The sequence below is a fragment of the Prorops nasuta genome, unplaced genomic scaffold (assembly GCF_024137725.1).
Source record: "Prorops nasuta isolate Cenicafe-Biocafe unplaced genomic scaffold, Cenicafe_Pnas_1.2 PNAS00003, whole genome shotgun sequence".
Lineage (NCBI taxonomy): Eukaryota > Metazoa > Arthropoda > Insecta > Hymenoptera > Bethylidae > Prorops > Prorops nasuta.
The window spans coordinates 9,821,236-9,839,032 of record NW_027116800.1 but is presented as its reverse complement, the minus strand read 5'-3'; the positions used below and the strand labels follow the sequence as shown (position 1 = coordinate 9,839,032).

General features: G+C 36.5%; 1 protein-coding gene across 1 annotated transcript; it reads left to right on the top strand.

The window, feature by feature from the left end:
- Nucleotides 1-1,297: 1,297 nt before the first annotated feature.
- LOC136772194 (uncharacterized) lies at nucleotides 1,298-16,996 on the top strand. The gene is made up of 6 exons (XM_066724991.1): nucleotides 1,298-1,620; nucleotides 7,413-7,621; nucleotides 9,867-10,002; nucleotides 12,088-12,221; nucleotides 13,514-13,820; nucleotides 14,644-16,996. Exons 1-6 carry the CDS (start codon nucleotides 1,584-1,586, stop codon nucleotides 14,727-14,729), a joined length of 909 nt encoding a protein of 302 aa, XP_066581088.1. The 5' UTR covers nucleotides 1,298-1,583; the 3' UTR covers nucleotides 14,730-16,996.
- The last annotated feature ends 801 nt before the right edge of the window (nucleotides 16,997-17,797 follow it).

The window sequence follows — 17,797 nt, the reverse complement described above, 5'->3', positions numbered from 1 at the left end:
GTGGATAAAAGATTTCCAGGGAATATTGAAGATGATTGGACTGGCAAATTTTTGCGGACAAACTTGATAAGGACAGTCGAAAGAATTTTGGCCCAAGTTAGATTGGAGGGAATGAAGAGATTGGGGTGGATCACACGCGGAGCTCGTAGTATCCGTACGATTCGCTTGATTGGCACGAAGAAAGAGAGGTTTAAAGAGAAGCGCCTTCTGTGTGTGTGTGTGTGTGTTGAGGGGGGAGGGGGGTAAATACGAGTACGGGATTGGTCTAAAAGAGGCCGTGATTATTCAACTGTGATTGTATCCACACGCTCATCGCAGACCGTTTGCTTTGTCCTTGACGAAACTCGAGGGTCGAGTGTTCCCGCTGATGCTGAATCGAATTCAAGTCGGCTCCGTTCAAAACTCGGCTCTTAAACTTAATCGCTATAATTTCATTCGAAATAACTGGAAGTCGCTTCGTCGTTTACCAAACCGATCTCTACCGTGTTTACTTTTTTCATCCATTGTGGTCTAGTTGCACCGAAATACCGAGCGGACCCGGATTTAACTCTCGAAAAAGACCAACTATAAGCGGAGCTTTCTATATAAAAGTTACTGAAAAGGCAACGGCGGTAAAGGCTGAAAAAGAGCCTATCCCATTCAGCAGCAAGAAATTTTCATTGAAGCTCGTAAAGGTACGAGGCTGTTCGCCAAGTTTGAAAATAAAATTGTTGGAGAAAAAGGGAGGAGATAAAAAGTGGGGGCAAAAATACATATATAGAAACAGGACGATTTCTGATCGGACAAGAGTGTACCAATGATAAAACAGAGCAGATGGAAAAATAGTGGCATATGGATCGATCAATGAATACGCAATCATTATATTAATTGTACATAGAACCTGATAATAGAATCAAAATGACCAAATGGAAAAATAATCCTGATGGACATAGTAAAAGAGGGGATAAGGGGTGAAGGGTGGGAAGAGAGAAATAAGTTAAAGGGTCGAATCGCGCGGTGTAGAAAGTAAAGTACAGAGGGTTATCGTTCGCGTGGCGAGTTACGCAAATGATCCATCGGGAGGAATTTCCTCAAGAGTAGAAGAGAGAGATATCGCGTTGGAGGTTGAAATAACGCAGGGCAACAGCAGGGGTTTGTCGGTGGTGCGGTGGTGCGCAGACGCCAAAGCAGCTTGGCGCTGGCGCAACGAGGAAAGTCGGGGTGAATCGAGGGTGAGCGAGGAAGAACGGGGGTGAGCGTACATCGTTTTGCAAGGAAATTGATTCTGCGCGAAAAGGGGAGCCACCACCATTCCAATCCGGCGACGGCGACGACGACGACGACGACGACGACGCCGACACCGCTATCGCCGCTGGGACTGAGCGCACATACACCGTCGGAATATCATCCAACGACCTCATCCAAGGTCCTCCGCTACCACACACGGCCTATTATGTAAGGGGATCTTTGCCATTCCTATTGAGAGTCTGGATCGCGCTTGGAGCACCACCGGCCCGCTACAGCAGGCCCACCGACATGAGAACGGACGCCAAGTGCCAGCACGTCTGTCTACTACGATCAGCCAGTATCCACGACGAGCATCCATGGAACTGAAAATACTTCTCTTCGCACATATCGTGGGTGAGTGCGGCCTCTACGTCACTTTGACTGTCAGATTTCCCCGGAAAAATCTTCTTCTTCTACTACTTTCGCCTCTTCCTCCTCTTTATCATATATATATATATATATATATATATATATACGTATATATGTATATATAAAACCATGACGTCAATAATAAGACTCAAAAACCTTTAAATTACAACGATCAAACCAACTCAGCGTCACTTTTGCTTTTTGCTCAGCTTTCAGAATCAATGACGTGATTCGTAACACTCCCACCCATCCTATTTTACTTTTATCAGAATTTTACCGTGAACAGCTGTAATTTTGTGCGAAAATCCCATGTACCGGATGCTTGTGTTATATATATGTACATAGTTTTGCATACACCGCGTTCTGGCGCACGTTGACTTTATGGAAATTAGTGACAGGCTGATATAGATCCTGTATTCCTGTGAAATCTTTACAACCTCGTTGTGGATCTGGTTAAAGTGCGAATTTGTGTACTTTGTGTGATCTGCATTGATTTTTTTTTCGACACTTTTGCACACATTTAACCCTACAAGTTGGTACTGTATATATCGCTTGATGCATTCCAACACGTCGAATCCCAACATTCCGTGCAACGCATTCGACGCATTTGGTTGGAATACCAATAGGAAAATCTGTCTCGTGTTCTTGTTAATCTTAAATTTAACTTGGGATCATCGTGAACAGGTGTATTTTCTGTTTGTCTTCTGTTCATCATCTTGCTTCACAGTATGCTACACGTTGACCTTTTTGAAATTCGCCACATCTTGTTGATTCATTGCTAGTCATGCCGCTACTGTGCAAAGGCGAGATTGGAAAATCGGACCACAAGGATCGCGAGTAAATGTTTGCAAAGCTTTGAGATATTTGCCTGCCCGTACGGTGCACGTTTGCCTTCAAGTTTTACATCCCATAAGTATCTCACGGTATTGTCTTCTTTCGACCGATTCTTTTATATCTTTTTCTAGTCTCCATTTACTTCACAGTTTATATTCTCTCTCTTGATACTTTTTTTTTTAAATATATAAATATCAAGATGTTACGTATAAAATGTTTAATACGTGTCTTTTTGGTCCATTAGAATAAGAGAATAATTTTAATTTACCCTTGAAAACCAAGCTCGTGCAATTTAATTTATTTCTACATCTTTTATGCAGATTTTCCATGTCTCTTCATTCTTCGTGTCTCGCGTGAGAACATGAAAATTTTCTGTTAGACTCGACCCCTATGTATTGTATATACATATATAAATCCATGAGTAATGCAAGGGGGCAGTGGAAAAATAATAGAAGGAATGTAGCCATATAGGAGCATTAAGACTAGGAGGAGCTAAGCACACAGGCTAAGAGTTATCTTTGCTCTTCGAGAATGAGGGCGCGTGTTCTCATCCCCTATATTCTTGATTCTCCACGTCTCTTTGCTCAGTATTATTTTTCTCTCCCCTGTCAATCGTCTAAAACTGCCCGATACATTAAACAACAACCATTTATCTCTACATCGACATCTTAACAAGTGAATTCGTCATTTTTAAACATTATTGTTTGTTCTTTTAATGACGAAATAATATCCATATAGAGATAAAAATTTACTTGAATTCTGTCCCGACTACATTTTCACAATAAATTTTCAATGTTATGTTCGCATCTCGCGATCCTTGCTGCTCCCGTCTTGTTTGCAGACTCTTCTTTGTGCCTCTATCTTGTTAGTTCTGCAAGCAGCGAGCAGTGAACACACCCCCTCCTCACGATGATGTACGTCGTTCTGTATAGATTTATTATACTGCCAGGACTCATCCTTATTAAAGCAATATAATAAACATTGCAAAATGTATAAAACATAAAAATCCCCATTCAATCATTTCTCGAGTTGCCTCTCGTTATTTCCATTCAATGCTCGTAATTTGTATTCATTGTTTATTCCTCGATGTTTTCTCATAACTTCATTATCGTCCGCGTCTTACTTCAATCTTATAAATAAGATTGATACAATTCTCTTACAATCACTATAAAAATTCTCCACTTAACTTTTATAAATTTTAAAGTAGGGAATGGATAATTATTCTAATAAAATTTTAATTACGTGTTGATGCTTCATCTGCATGTCTACTATATTTCCTATTTATTTATTTTTATTCAAGATAATTCGAAAGCTCGTATGTACGTTCCTATCGAAAAGTTCTTCCTGGGAAATAAAATTGATTTGTTGGAGAATATATCAGTGGGATCTTGAAGATTTTGATGGCGATTAGGGAAGCAATTTTCAATTTTATCGCAATATAAGTGAGATTAATCCGAGCGAGGGATGACGAGAATGTTGGCAAGAATGCCCGTGGTACGTTAATTCCGGGCGATAATGTCGGTATGGAGCTAAAGATACGATCGTAAGGAGTTTAGAACGTTGAACTCGAAAGGGTCATCAGAGCACTTGGTGCAGTCGCTGCCGAAGGGTTGTTGGACGCCTAGTGGAAGCATCGTAAAGTGAAAAGACGATTTCGCGATAGCGATTTAATGAATTCAGCGAGTAATTATGCCAATGGATAATCGCATTAACAGCTTCGCACCCGAGAAGCGGAAGCTGCAAACTTTTTTCCATCTAGCATGTCTTATACTTTTTTTTGCCCTCAAGTTTTTCGATAAAAAAAAAAGAAGAAAATCTTCGCCCTTTCGACTATTCAAACAATACATACCTCCGATAATTAGCTTTTAATTTATTTTTATCACGCCCCTCTCTTATATACCGAGGATTCTCCAAAGCGTCCATAGCGAGTGTCCATGAAATCGAACACTGTGTCGTTAAGGTGTGGGAAACTCCGATTCGAAACCATTTTCATTCCACTTTCCGATTACTCCCCTATAAAATCTCTCCTTTAATAATTGCTTTGCAATTAATTTTCATCGTTTCTTCTCCAATGACTGAGGTATATATATCTTTACGCTAATATATGTATATACCGTACGTAATTTCCATTTGTTCATTAATATACGCCTATGCTGTTGTACCATATTTTCGATAAAAAATTCAGCAAAACTGTATATAAAAAAATGACCGTCGGAAGAAGTAAACCTTGAAATGAAACGAAGCTTGAATGAGGTTTGTATTTACGATAAATTTTATTCAGCTCTCAGCAGGCTTTTTTCGCAATATAAAGTATGTCCTTTTGCGTTATCAGGGGTAGGCAAAAGGCTGGTTGAAATTTTTATATAGTCGCTGCCATTTAGCGAAAAATTGGTGCCTGTTACAGGGAAGTCATGTAAAAAGCAGGAAAATGTTGTAACATTATATGTGAGTAATGCGGTCGCAAGCGAGAGAATCGACAAATAAAATGTATCATTTATAATGCTTTATTATTTCCAGTGCATAATGTGAGTTGAATTTTTTTTCCTCTGAAAATAAGCAGCTGTGAAAATAGCGGCTTCCCATAGAATTGCAGTGAAATACTCGTCGGTGGCAGTTTTGAAAAGAACGCGAACATTTGTCAATTTTCAACGATGACCCCCAATTCCCCTTCGCTTCTCTCTGCGAGATGCCTGTCTTGAATAGGCTTGCCGCACTTTAAGCGCGCGAATCGCTTTTATACGAAGAACGAGTAATTCTCCATAGGCGACCCAATTTATGCGAAGATCTTTTCTTCATCTCGACCTACAGCAATTTTCTTCTCTCTACATCTTCTTCCATTCGCACTCCAAGATGCAGCCCCCATATATATATATATATATAGGCAATCTCATTCCTATATATATATATATATATATATATATATCATGAATTCGCTTAACTCTATAAATATGAAAAATTCATTGCCCTCTTTCTTTGTCTGTCTTTCTAGCAAGATTTCCAAACTGACATTTCCTCCCATCTTGACTACAATGTCCAAAATGTTAAACTTTGCAATTTTCAAATATTCTGCTTCTCCAGCTAGACGGTATGATTTATTCTGCAGGCTGCAAAAGTCACGCGTGATTCGACTTTGTCGCTTGAGCAATACTTATCTATTTCGGAGAAACAACAAATATTTTTACATTTATACTTTTATCTATAATTTTTGGTATATATTTTTCAAGGAATTATAAATTTTACACAATGGTAAGCATTTCCTCAGATTTTTATCGGCGGAAATGAAAAATCTAGATGATACAATTATCGTGTTATTTGAGATAGTCTCGTTGAAATTACTGACTCGTGGATTTTTAATACTATATTAAAAAGTCCTTATCTTCTTTGACATTACGAGTGCCGGTTTTTATAAAAACGAGAGACGCCGTTATATATTTTTTTATACCGCAAAATAAAATTTCAACAGAGATGCTATTTCCTTTTAATAAAAATTTGTAAATCTGGAATATCTAAATATCATATAGGTGTATCATTTTTACTATAAATCTTAAAACCGGTGCATTTTGGACGAATTTCGTTTTAAAAATACGAGTTCAGGTGTTTTAACTTTTTTAAGCTTTTAAAACATGCAATGTAACGAACTAACGCTGAAAAGATTTTTTAGTGAAAAAATAAAAGTGGACTCGACATTTTCTAAAGCGTTCGAATCTCATAAATCATTCTTACATCAAAATAGAATTCACTTGACGTTATTTCACTTTGGTGATGGCAATTATAAATGAATTGTTATATTAAGTCGCAGGTTAAATGATTGTTTCTTCGTCGAAGCATACTTTATCAAATTTGACATGATAATAAAAAAGACGAGCTTTTAAAGCAAAAATAAATGATTACTCTGCTGAATAAGAGAAGAAGATTAAGGTTACTAAATATTATTATTACAAAGGGCTTTTTAGAATACCTGAATATCGCTTGACCTATCCGTTAATTAATTCGTATATTAAATTACCATATCGGTATAGTAAAGAGTATAAATGTTTAATTCAAAATTTACGTAAGCATCAGTAATAGCGGAATGAGCAGTAAAATGCTTGCTTGCAGGTCTTGCAACGAGGAAACTGATTCCAAGCTGTATTTTCTATCAAGTTCGTTTAAAACTTTTAATCACACTTTTTATCCAAACTTTTTGATTCCGTCTGCCATGAAGCAATCGACTTTGGAAGATTTTTACTTATTTCTATTAACTCCCCCCCTCTTCCCTCTCCCCTTTACCCTTTCGTCCCTTGTAGTCAGGTCTTTGATTCCTGCTTAATTTAACAGAAAAAATAATTTACCAAGTTTTTATCCGAATTCTCTATTAAGGCCCATTGGCTAGATATTTCATTAAGCACAATGGGATTTAACCTTTGCTCACAGCTAATGCTATGAATTTTTATTAGTTTTTACACTAAACCGATATTATACGTCGTTATTTTGTCTAATATTTTTTACTAGATCTTTCGTCTATACAATGCCTACCTATATCTGTACAGTGTGTCACTTAATTCGCCCCAAAGGGTGGACGTAAAACTTCATTTATCTTCGTAACTGTAAGAAATATCAATTTTTTATCTATTACCTTTTTGAATCTAAATAGAAAGTACTTTCAGAAAGGTCTCATGAAAAATTCGATATCTCTTATATTTGCGAAGATAAATGAAGTACTACGTCCACGCGCGCTCCTGGTACAAATTAAGTGACACACCTTATATATATATATATATATAAGGTGTAATTTTAAACGTTGAAAGTTTTTGACGTATCTAAGATTTTGGTGGTCTTTTTGCAAAAGCATAACCTATATTGGTTTCCGTATGCCATGCCTCGATCAAGATGCATCAATCCAATTATATATAATTAAATTGATGGATAATATTGAGAAGTGAACTGTGGGATAATTGTTGCAGGGGTCTGTTGCGGCTTGCGAGAAGTGCGCATCCAGATACCGACGGCCGTGAAGAAGGGTGACTCGGCGATACTGAATTGTTGGTATGACACAGAGGACGACCCCTTATACGCCGTCAAGTGGTACAAAGGGGATCGAGAGTTTTATCGCTACACGCCGGGTGAAAATCCGGTCGTCAAGACTTTCCCCATCGGGAATCTGACAGTGAAGGCAAGTTCCACGATTTTGTCAGCTACTATATAGCTATGGCCCTCTCGGGCTTTTCGCAGAATCTTCAACACATCGACCATGAAACCGAAGACACTGCTCTTAGCTCGATATTTATTACACCTTAGAAAATGCAACAAATAATATGAAACACATTGCAGTCGTGTATACATGCATAGAAAATATTATAAGCAAACTTTAATCATTTATCAAGAGCGCTTTTTCTCTTTTGGATTCGCGTCAAAATGCATGCTTCATTTTCCAACTAAATCCTCACTAATTATATAAAATCCCTTCCAAATTAATTGCACCGGTGGATAATCGCTCAGTCTTATTAAATTGATTTATTATCTCTTATTAATGGAATTACAAATAGTAACAGAGCAAGTATTGATCCTTTTCAGCAGCATAATTTCCATTTTATTCAACCCTTTGACAAAACGTCAATATTGTTTAACGTCGTTGAATCTATATTAAGTATTTTTGAACGCTTAATTTTAGACTTTCTTTAGCTCCATTAAACCAAAACTTGATTTAAAATTGTTGTATTATATAATAGAGCGAAAGAGAGAGAGAGAGAGAGAGAGAGAGAGAGAGAGTGAGGTGCCTGGCTAACTCATGCCAAACCGATAAATTCATTTAACCCTTAACTAAAAAGTTGCCAAGTTATTATAAATTTCTTGCTTCGAAACTTATTATTAATCTTCCGACTTCATAAGCAATTCCTGACTGATAGGAAAAGATCATCGGACAGTTTTACCAATAGGAAGTCTCTTTAGTCAAAGAACTTTTAATCTTTAATAACATTCCAATTATGGACTATAGAAAAAAAATCTGATATAAGAATTTCCTTCTTAAAATAATTCGCTCTCAAATATTCTAAATGTATTGATCAGTTTGGCATGAGACAATCACACATCTTAGACATGCAGACTTACTTGATAAAAAAGGCATGCATCATTCAAATGTATATATATGTCCCTAAAGAATTTTTGGAAGAGACTCGTAACATTATTTACGAGCCTCTGCTGTATAAAAATTAATATAAGACATATATATATATAGAAACCTAATTTGGCAGATAACATATTTTTTAAATTATGTTATTACTACAAGCGACTGTGTAAAGAATATTGTTTTATTTATAAATTTTCTTTTAGATGAGTCTCTGGATGTGACTCAGTCTTGAAAGTGTTGCGTTTTTGAAGTCGGCTGAGAGATCCCAAGTTCTTGTATCTTAAAAGTGATAGTATATATAGAAAAGAGTTATACGTGCATTAAAATCGTTGTCCCTCGGTCGCAATAATCGACTTGCCGCAACCATTCTTCGTTTATATACGGTTTTTTCTATCCTTATCTTTTTTAATTAGGTTTGCCTTGCTTCCAACTCATCAACCCCTTTAATAAATTTTCTCTCCCCGCAATAATTCATTACCATTTTCGCTGGCTCGTACACTTGTTTTTTTATTTTAAAATTCATTATTCACGGCAAAGAAACAAAAAAAAACATGCACCTAGAAAAAAAAACTGTATAAAATATATATATACTGTGTGAAGACGCGCAGCTTAAGGCCACTTTTAGCGCGAGCGGGTAAATTGATTAAAAGGCTTTTATCAATGACAGCGGGATTGTTGAGGGCTATCGCAAATAATTTAATGACATTGATCGATGACGCAACGTTCAAAGGGGTGAAGAGAGATAGAGACGGGGTGGAATCTCAATTGAATCGCAGTTACGCGCTTGCGGAGAGATTGCAGAGATGGGTTTTTATGTAACGTTTAAGCTGCAGGGTGACATGCGCCGAAACCCACCGCACACGACATTATGTACCATTATGCAACGTAATGCTTCTCGTAAACAATAACGTGGCCATATAAACGAATGCGCATCGCGTTGAAATAATGAAAATGTTACGGTAAAATGCACCGAGTATAAACAAGTGACGTCATCACCGTTGCTTTGCCAGCGAACAGCAATTCCGCGGCGATCAAACTGAAATTCGATCGAGTCAATAATGTTCGTTCAATTATTATTTTTCTCTCTTATTGTTTCATAATTTTTTCTGCTTCTTTATTTCGCAATCATTTTCGTTACAATTTTCCGTGTAGTAGCATAAATTGCAGCGCGAGTAAAGTTTTGAGAGAATTAGCGGGTATTGGGTTAATAGGAATAATTAAAAGCGATAGGGCGTGTTAAGGGAAAATTTAATAAGCGACAGGTGTTATAGAGTTTGTAATTCTGTTGCAGAAAGCCGAAAGCAATGCGACGCAAGTGGCGCTGATGAAATTGGAATTGGATGCGGCGGGCAAGTACAGCTGCGAGGTGTCAGCCGACGCTCCATCTTTTCACACAGATATAGTTTCCGCGACAATGGATGTTGCCGGTAAGTCCGCGCAGGATTATCTGCTACTCGAGGTCGTTCAGCCCTGCATTAAGACCATCGCGCTATCTACCTTCCACCTTCCTTCTTAATACAAAATTATACGCACCGTCTACTAGATAATATTTCCATTCGCCAGTTCAACACCCAAAGCTCCTCTTAAATTACAGGAAATATCTTGTACACTAATACAGTCGGTCTAAAAAGTATCCCTATGCCCCATTATTTCGGCAAAGCTTTATAAATAATGCGCAGGATTACTTAGAAAAAAGGGGGTAATTTTAAAAGGCTCCATTTAGTATTTATATAAGCATATCATAAAATACAAAATATGCCTTTTGTATGGAGGGCCCTTTGCGAATTCTTTTGGCACAAAAATCATTGTGAAACCCGATTAATATTTCATCAAAAGATACAGTTGATATAAGTTGAGAGAATACTACAAAATTTCTGAAAATTCGTGAAAACTATTGGTTTTCATTTAAAATCTGAATAACTGTGTATTATATAATTTTTATATTTTTTCTGCCAAAATAAATAGTAATAACGTGTCCTATATGAAAAGTATATCATGTATTTTTTGCTTTAACAAATTTCCCTTGTAGTTAAAAAAATAATATCTTTGTATATATTCGTAAAACATATTTGTTTCAAAAACTTGTTAAAATTGCTGTAAACTATATAGTGAATGGAACAATGTAAAAGCATTTTTGTTTCTAATTAATTCCGCATATTATTTAAAGTTTTACTGTCGCAATAATGAGGTGGGCGAATATTTTTTATACCGAGTATACGCATATATGCACATTATTCCTAGAGAATATTCGCATTATCTGTAGATAAGGCAGTGTGAAAATGCCATGGATTTTTCATATTTCTATTATTAATATCTTGCTTGTAAATATGACTCTCTTTCAAATGAATATATTAGAGATTTGGTACGATAATGTATATAATATATATGAATAGACGTGTGGTTTGGTTATTTGATGAAAGCATCGCAACCACGCACAATTTCGCCCGCCTCGATAAGAAATTACGTTTACTCGACCAGATAGCATTTTCAGGGAAAATCGTAAATCACGTTTACATAAGGCAATTTCTGGGACTGAATAAATGTGATTATTCAAGGCCTGCGACAATATTCTACAAAAGATTGCAAGAACTTGCAACTGGTTCCTGTTAAAACCTGTACGTACGCATGTATGGAGGGAAGCCTCGCATTAATGGAACCATATAAATCATCAGTGTGTGCTCGGATGGAATATCAGGAATTTCGAGCTTTCCCTCTAATCTGCTCTATGTATACATCGGCGTGCGGCATGTAGACAACACTCCATTGTTCGCCGATATAGCCGAGCTTTTCAGTCATTCAAAAGGGATTTTCTTGCTTTACCAAACGATATATGATTTCTTTACTGCAATCTGCAATCCAAATTTTACTTTTTTTCTCTTCCTAATTTTTTCCAGCGCGTATATATTGAGAAAAACATCTCACTCGAATCTTTGAATCATCGATATATTCTATTTTATTTCAATGGTCTACATGTATCTTCGTTTAAGCTCTGCAGGAGCATATAACAATGTGCAGCTACAGCACTGTTTTATCCTAATTTTTGATTCGAAAGCTTTTCAGATCTTTCTCGTCCAAGCTTTTAACGACAAAAAGTCTTGCAGAAAAATCATTTGCCTCTGCTGGTGCATTATATCACGCCACGGCATATCGATGTATCATATCGATAGCGATACGCACGCAGGCAAGCTCAAATTGCCAGTCATAAGGAAAGAATTTTTCATCATCCCTTCTGCTGAATTTGATGCCGCGTCTGTGTACACAGGAGTTTTCTTACGTGTGGACGGTTTTTGTGTACATGTATCACCGGTGGAATCTTGAAAAGTTTCGTTAGCGGCTCCGTCAAAGCGACGTTTCGTACATGCTCGGCATACTTACTATATAGTAGTATATACGTACGCCACTCGCCAAGTCTGCTAATATGTGTCTGTATACTGCACATATAGTTGTATACATATATATATATATATATATATAGATATATATACACATGTGACGTGTCGCTTGCTTTGCAGAATTACCCGGCGAAAGGCCATCGATACATGGGCTAAAGAGGAAATACCGAATCGACGATGTGGTTCGTCTCAATTGTACTTCCGCCAGAAGCAGACCTCCGGCCAATCTCACTTGGTACATCAATGGCCAGCAGGTATGCATACTATGATATCTCTCCTCGCAAACTGTCACGTCCATCATTTACTACTAGCCGACCGATTCAGTATATATATCGGATCCATATTAACCCTCTAATCGTATATCTATTTTTTACTATATTCCAGAAAAATAACTTTCATGACCTAATTAAACGAAAATAACGCTTTTTATTCTTTCACTCTTCGATTGAAATGTCGGTACTACTCATTTTACTATATGTTAAATATTTTGAGTTGCTACAACTGCACAGATTCAATATATTTATATATACATGTAAGCTTTCTGTAATATTTTGCAACGATAACTTTTATGCTCTCATATATTTTGTAAAAATAAAATTTATATTTTGATTTTGTAAAGTAAAGTAGAGCTGGTACTCGTGTTACGTTAAATACTTTGAGCTCCCATAACCGAATCTGTGCAGTGTTTATATAAACCCTCAAGGGGCGCATCTATATCCTTCTATACGTATATTGTGCAAAAAATAACCTTCATAGCTTATTCTTCAGCGAGAGTAAAGTTTTATATGTTGGAATTTTCGGGTCTCTTGGATTTAAAGTATGTCAGTTAAATGGCTTATTTCCGTTGTGTAGCTTTTTATTGTCGCGAGCGCAGTCTCTTGGCGTTATACTCAATATAAAAACCATGCAGATACAGACACAAATACGTTTTATTCCTTCGTCCAGATGTTATCGAATGGAATAGATTTTGTTTGCTCGCTCACTCGTTGGATGATATTTGATGATTGGCTGTGATAAGGACTCGTCAGCTGTTAGATGAGAATAGGCTATATTTGACGGAGGATTAATTCAAAGATTTCAAGTGCGATGATCGTTCTTGTTACTCACAGCTGTTCAAACGAAGCTAATATATATAGTAAATGGCGGTATTCTATTACCATGAAGCTTTTCCATTAGCCATTTGTTTGATTTTTTGCATCTTTTTAATGGTGAAACGGCGCCAATGATAAATCGGCTGACGTATGTATATGTATATATATATATACGCTGGGTTAACACTCATTTCGATTCCACCGTTTTTTATCCCTCATTTTCCTCGACCGCACACGAGCACGTTACGATTTTCTCTCGGGTTACGTATATATATATATATATACGTATAGAATTGCTGACTCCTTCCGTACGTTGCTTGAGAAAAATCTAATTTCCGTGTGCCACTTTAAAGAAATACTGCGCTCCTCGTGTTTCGTTCGACCGAATACGTGCTGCACCCTGCCAATAATCGAAGGTTACCCAAAACGATCTCTCTTTTGTTTTCCCCCGTTAGCCAATGGCGTCGCAAGTTCGGACCTACACCTCCCTGGACACGAACGAGTCGGAGTGGCAGATCTCGCAAATCGGTCTACAATTTCTCGTGACGGCTGAGCACTTTTTGAGCGGCAAAATGAAAATACGCTGCAGTGCCTCCATATACGACATTTACTGGCAGAGCACGGAAGTCAGCGCCGAGGAGGATAGGCCTAGGGTAATTCATTTCGAGCCGGCGGCTACCATAGTCGGTATCAACTATCTTCAACCACCCCCAAATTTTCAAACCGGCCAGAGGAAACCCGATGGACAAGTTGGCGTGAAAGGTGAGCGAGACGAAATCAGTGATTTATTTGCGATAAACAAACTTTTCATTGACGAATAAACGGTAGTGACGTATAAGGAACAAAAAAATAGTATTGATGAAAAATTGTTAATTCACCGACTAGCCATTCGGTTCTAGTCTGAACTTTAAAAAGGATGTATATAGTACGTTCATCAATTATTTATGAACGCAATCTGCAAGTAAAAATAAGTTATAAGTTGAAAAGTTTTTAATCCAGTTTAGAATGAGAAGCAGTCAAGTAAGACATAAAAGTGACACTGAAATTTTAGTTTCTGTTTTTTCGTGTGGGTGCACCTTGGGAAGTCGAAATCACAAAAGTTCAAACACCCGGAGGATGAGCTAATTCCACTTTGCTGTAAAGAAGGAGTTGATTTTTAAAAGAAATTAATTTTTATACGAGAATATCTCACTTCTTCCCTAGTTCTGCCAGCATTTCACTTTTCCCAACACGTTTTTCCAAGGACACAAATATTTAGCTGAGCCAATGCGAAAGTCCAGAACAGATATATATAGAGAAAGAACTAGGACTTCTTTCATAGGAATATTTCGTACAATGGAAATATTCGGAATCCTACAAAATCTACCTCTTTTTGAAGATGACAAATACATGTACATAAGTCAGTCCGTGGTTGTGTTCGAAATTGTATCTTCTTCACTTTTTCCCTACACGAAAAAGTGGAAACTATCAAATTGTATATAGTATTTAACGTCACGTGAGATGTGTAACTCGACTGGAAACTGACGCGTGTCACGATTTGTTATCCGTCACGTTTTAATGCTGCAATGCTATCTTTTATTTTCAGTGCTTGGATCGTCAGGGACGCAGTTGCGGCCGTTCCTTCAATTCGTCTTGGAATTGTTTGCGTTACTCGTAATTGTCATTCGTTAATCATACTGTACCATATATATACTATATATACGCGTGCTTCGGGGCTCTTTATAATAAATTGACGTGTGCTTGTAAGAAAATTTGAGATGGTGTGCGTTACCTCAGCCTTTAAGGAGATCCTCGATCATTGAAAAGGACAGCTGACGCACGTATTGTATTCTCCTGATTGTGTATAAAGAGAAGGAGTAAACAATGGCCGAGTAAGAGTTAAGTTTAGTTAGTTGAGCGATCGAGAGACCACGAGGAGGAAGAGTGGGGATTAGAGAAAAACAATTGTGGCCAAGGAAAATAGACGACGAGGGAGGTTGAACTGACACAGGAAGCGACAGCCATCCATTGGGTCAAAGGACGTAGGAAATTGCAGTGGGAAAGTTTAGTGTAAAGCGAGGACTGCTCTGCCCACACGCTTAATTGATCCTGCTGGATTAACGAGAGGCAAAAGCAAAAGCGAAAGCAAATTATGACCGGATATGGTGACGTGAAAAGTTGTTAGTTGAGAAAAAATTGATTAGCCTCAGAAATATGGCTTCTTTTCAGAGGATAATGTGTTTGCAGTGTGTATACCTAATACGGTCGTATGTACGGTGTCACGACTAACGCGTACACTCTCTCACAGGGGATATATACTATACATACATACTATATACATACATATATTTTGTTTTCGTACTTTTATAACTCGAAACGCTATAAGCTAGCCTGAATATACCGAATCTCTGTATGATCATCAACATCATATATATATATATATATATACCTTCATAGTGAAAATGTTCGTAATTGTCACGATCTGCCTAAGTACTCTATTGTAATGTTGTGCGATGAAATGTACCTGAATCGAATACTCACAGAAATCTTTAACGGAAAATCTCTTTAAGTAGTAGAATTGTCCATGGTATTCGAAACAGTAACTGATTGTCGATCGAGAGAAATATTTGTCACTTCCTCCCACTTTATTTATAAAAAGTAGAAAAGATTTTAGTTGGAGTAACTCGAGAGTAATCCGCGAAGCATTCTTCAAAGGATATATATAAGAAACTATTGCCATTCTTCGCCAAATCTATTTAAGTTTTATCCATGTATACATAGGTCACTTCCCAAATTTTTACAGAGCCTGTGTTCACGCATAATTCAACGCGCTTTAGTCTACATACGTTAATTTTAAGATGTCATATATATATATATATAGCGAAACGAGTGTGAATGGGAATACTACGAGTAATAATCGATTCTGTAAAGTTTCAATACTTTTCTCATTATAATGACGTAACATGATTGTGTACTAGACGAGGTGTGTAGAGGTAATTTTAATTAAGAATTATTGCAACGACTGAACAAAAACTCTATTGATTCTCCAATAATTGTATATATATTTTTGAAACAATTTTCATTTCTATCACATATATAGTATATATATAGAATCAGAGATGGTAGTATAATATAAGGCACGGTAGTAACATACAGATTGTACTAATCAACGTCGGAAGAATAACAAATTGTGCATTCAAGATATTCTTGGATGCGTTTTTTCAATAGTTTATATATATATACATATACGTCAAAGTTACGAAAAAATCGGCCTTTTGTGTGATATAATAAAATAAAAGTGTAATTAAGATTTTATAATTTAACGAGAATTCGTTCATTGTGTTTTCAGCTTGTCGCAAGGTGAAACGCGTATATACTATAATATGTGAATGGCGATAAAATAACAATATGATGTTATATGGAAGTCTTTGATGTCATAGAGAAACGTTATGCAATTCAACTTCTTTCTTTTCGTTCATTTAATATATTTTTTATCTATTAAAAATGAAGACAGCAAATATTCTCTTAATTTTATTGCCAGCCCAACCTGAAAATGCTCTAGCTCCTATAGTTCAATGAAATTTAATGCAAAATTGTGTTATCAGCACCGCGCTGCTCTGTTTTCATTTTCTCGAAGAATAACGAGAGATTTAATGAAAATATAATGTATTCGCCATAAGCTATTATCGTCCATCTAGAGTAATACCGTCGATGCGTGCATGAATATTGTTCATATGTATACGTATGTGGCCAAAATTTATTCTCCGAATTATCGGTAATGATAAAAATTGCTGTTATGCAACGATCGACGCGTTACTGAGAAATAATAATAATGCAGTGATCATAATACACCGGAGGGTTCAAAGATATTTTATTATTCCTGGAACATATAGTAGCATAATTATATGCATTATTCGCAATCTATTTTGGTAGGCTATTCCACCAGTATTTTCACAATGGTGGCTGATTCATATTTTTCCAATGCTAGCGCTGCTCAATTATTGCTAACCCGGTTTGTAATATAAAATGCTTCGTAAAATATCCTATGCCAGCCAAAAAGTATCCAAAACTATGGCAAAAAATATTTTTTCAATAGCCGTATATTTTAAATCAAAACAGCGAAGCATCAAAATTGATCCAACCGAAAGGTTAATGAAAAAGCTATTAACACTCAACTCTCAACGTGATCAAACATTAAAACTTGCTTGAAATTGGAGCCTCACATAATATTTCATTTCGAGCTTAAAATTTTTGCAATAGCAAATTAATTACTACAGATTTAATTATTTCAATGTGTATTAATATTTAATTAAAAAAATTATCGATGAAATTTCTGCGGTTCCAGAAAATATTTGCGGGATCCTATATAAAACACAGTTAAAAGTAAATAATCAGAAATTTCTTGAATAATTCGTAATGAAGTATTCTCCACTCCGTGTGCAATAAGTCTTTAATTAAAAATTGGATTTCGAAACGGTACAAACCCTTTTTTCTTCGATTAAGGCTCTTTAACAAGACTGGCGTCCTATCTTTGATGTTGATTAAGAATGAAACTGTGGCAATTCTAATTTAAATCGCGTTCACTGAGCACATCTCTACTTTAAACTAATTATTTCGACTTGAGCCAAACTTGTTATTGTTATTATCTATACGTAACTTACTTTTAGATCGAAATGGTCTATAGTTAACTTTCAAATTGGCATTATGGTCACAGTATTATCCAGTACATTTATAGATTTATTTTATTTACGTTAATCGTG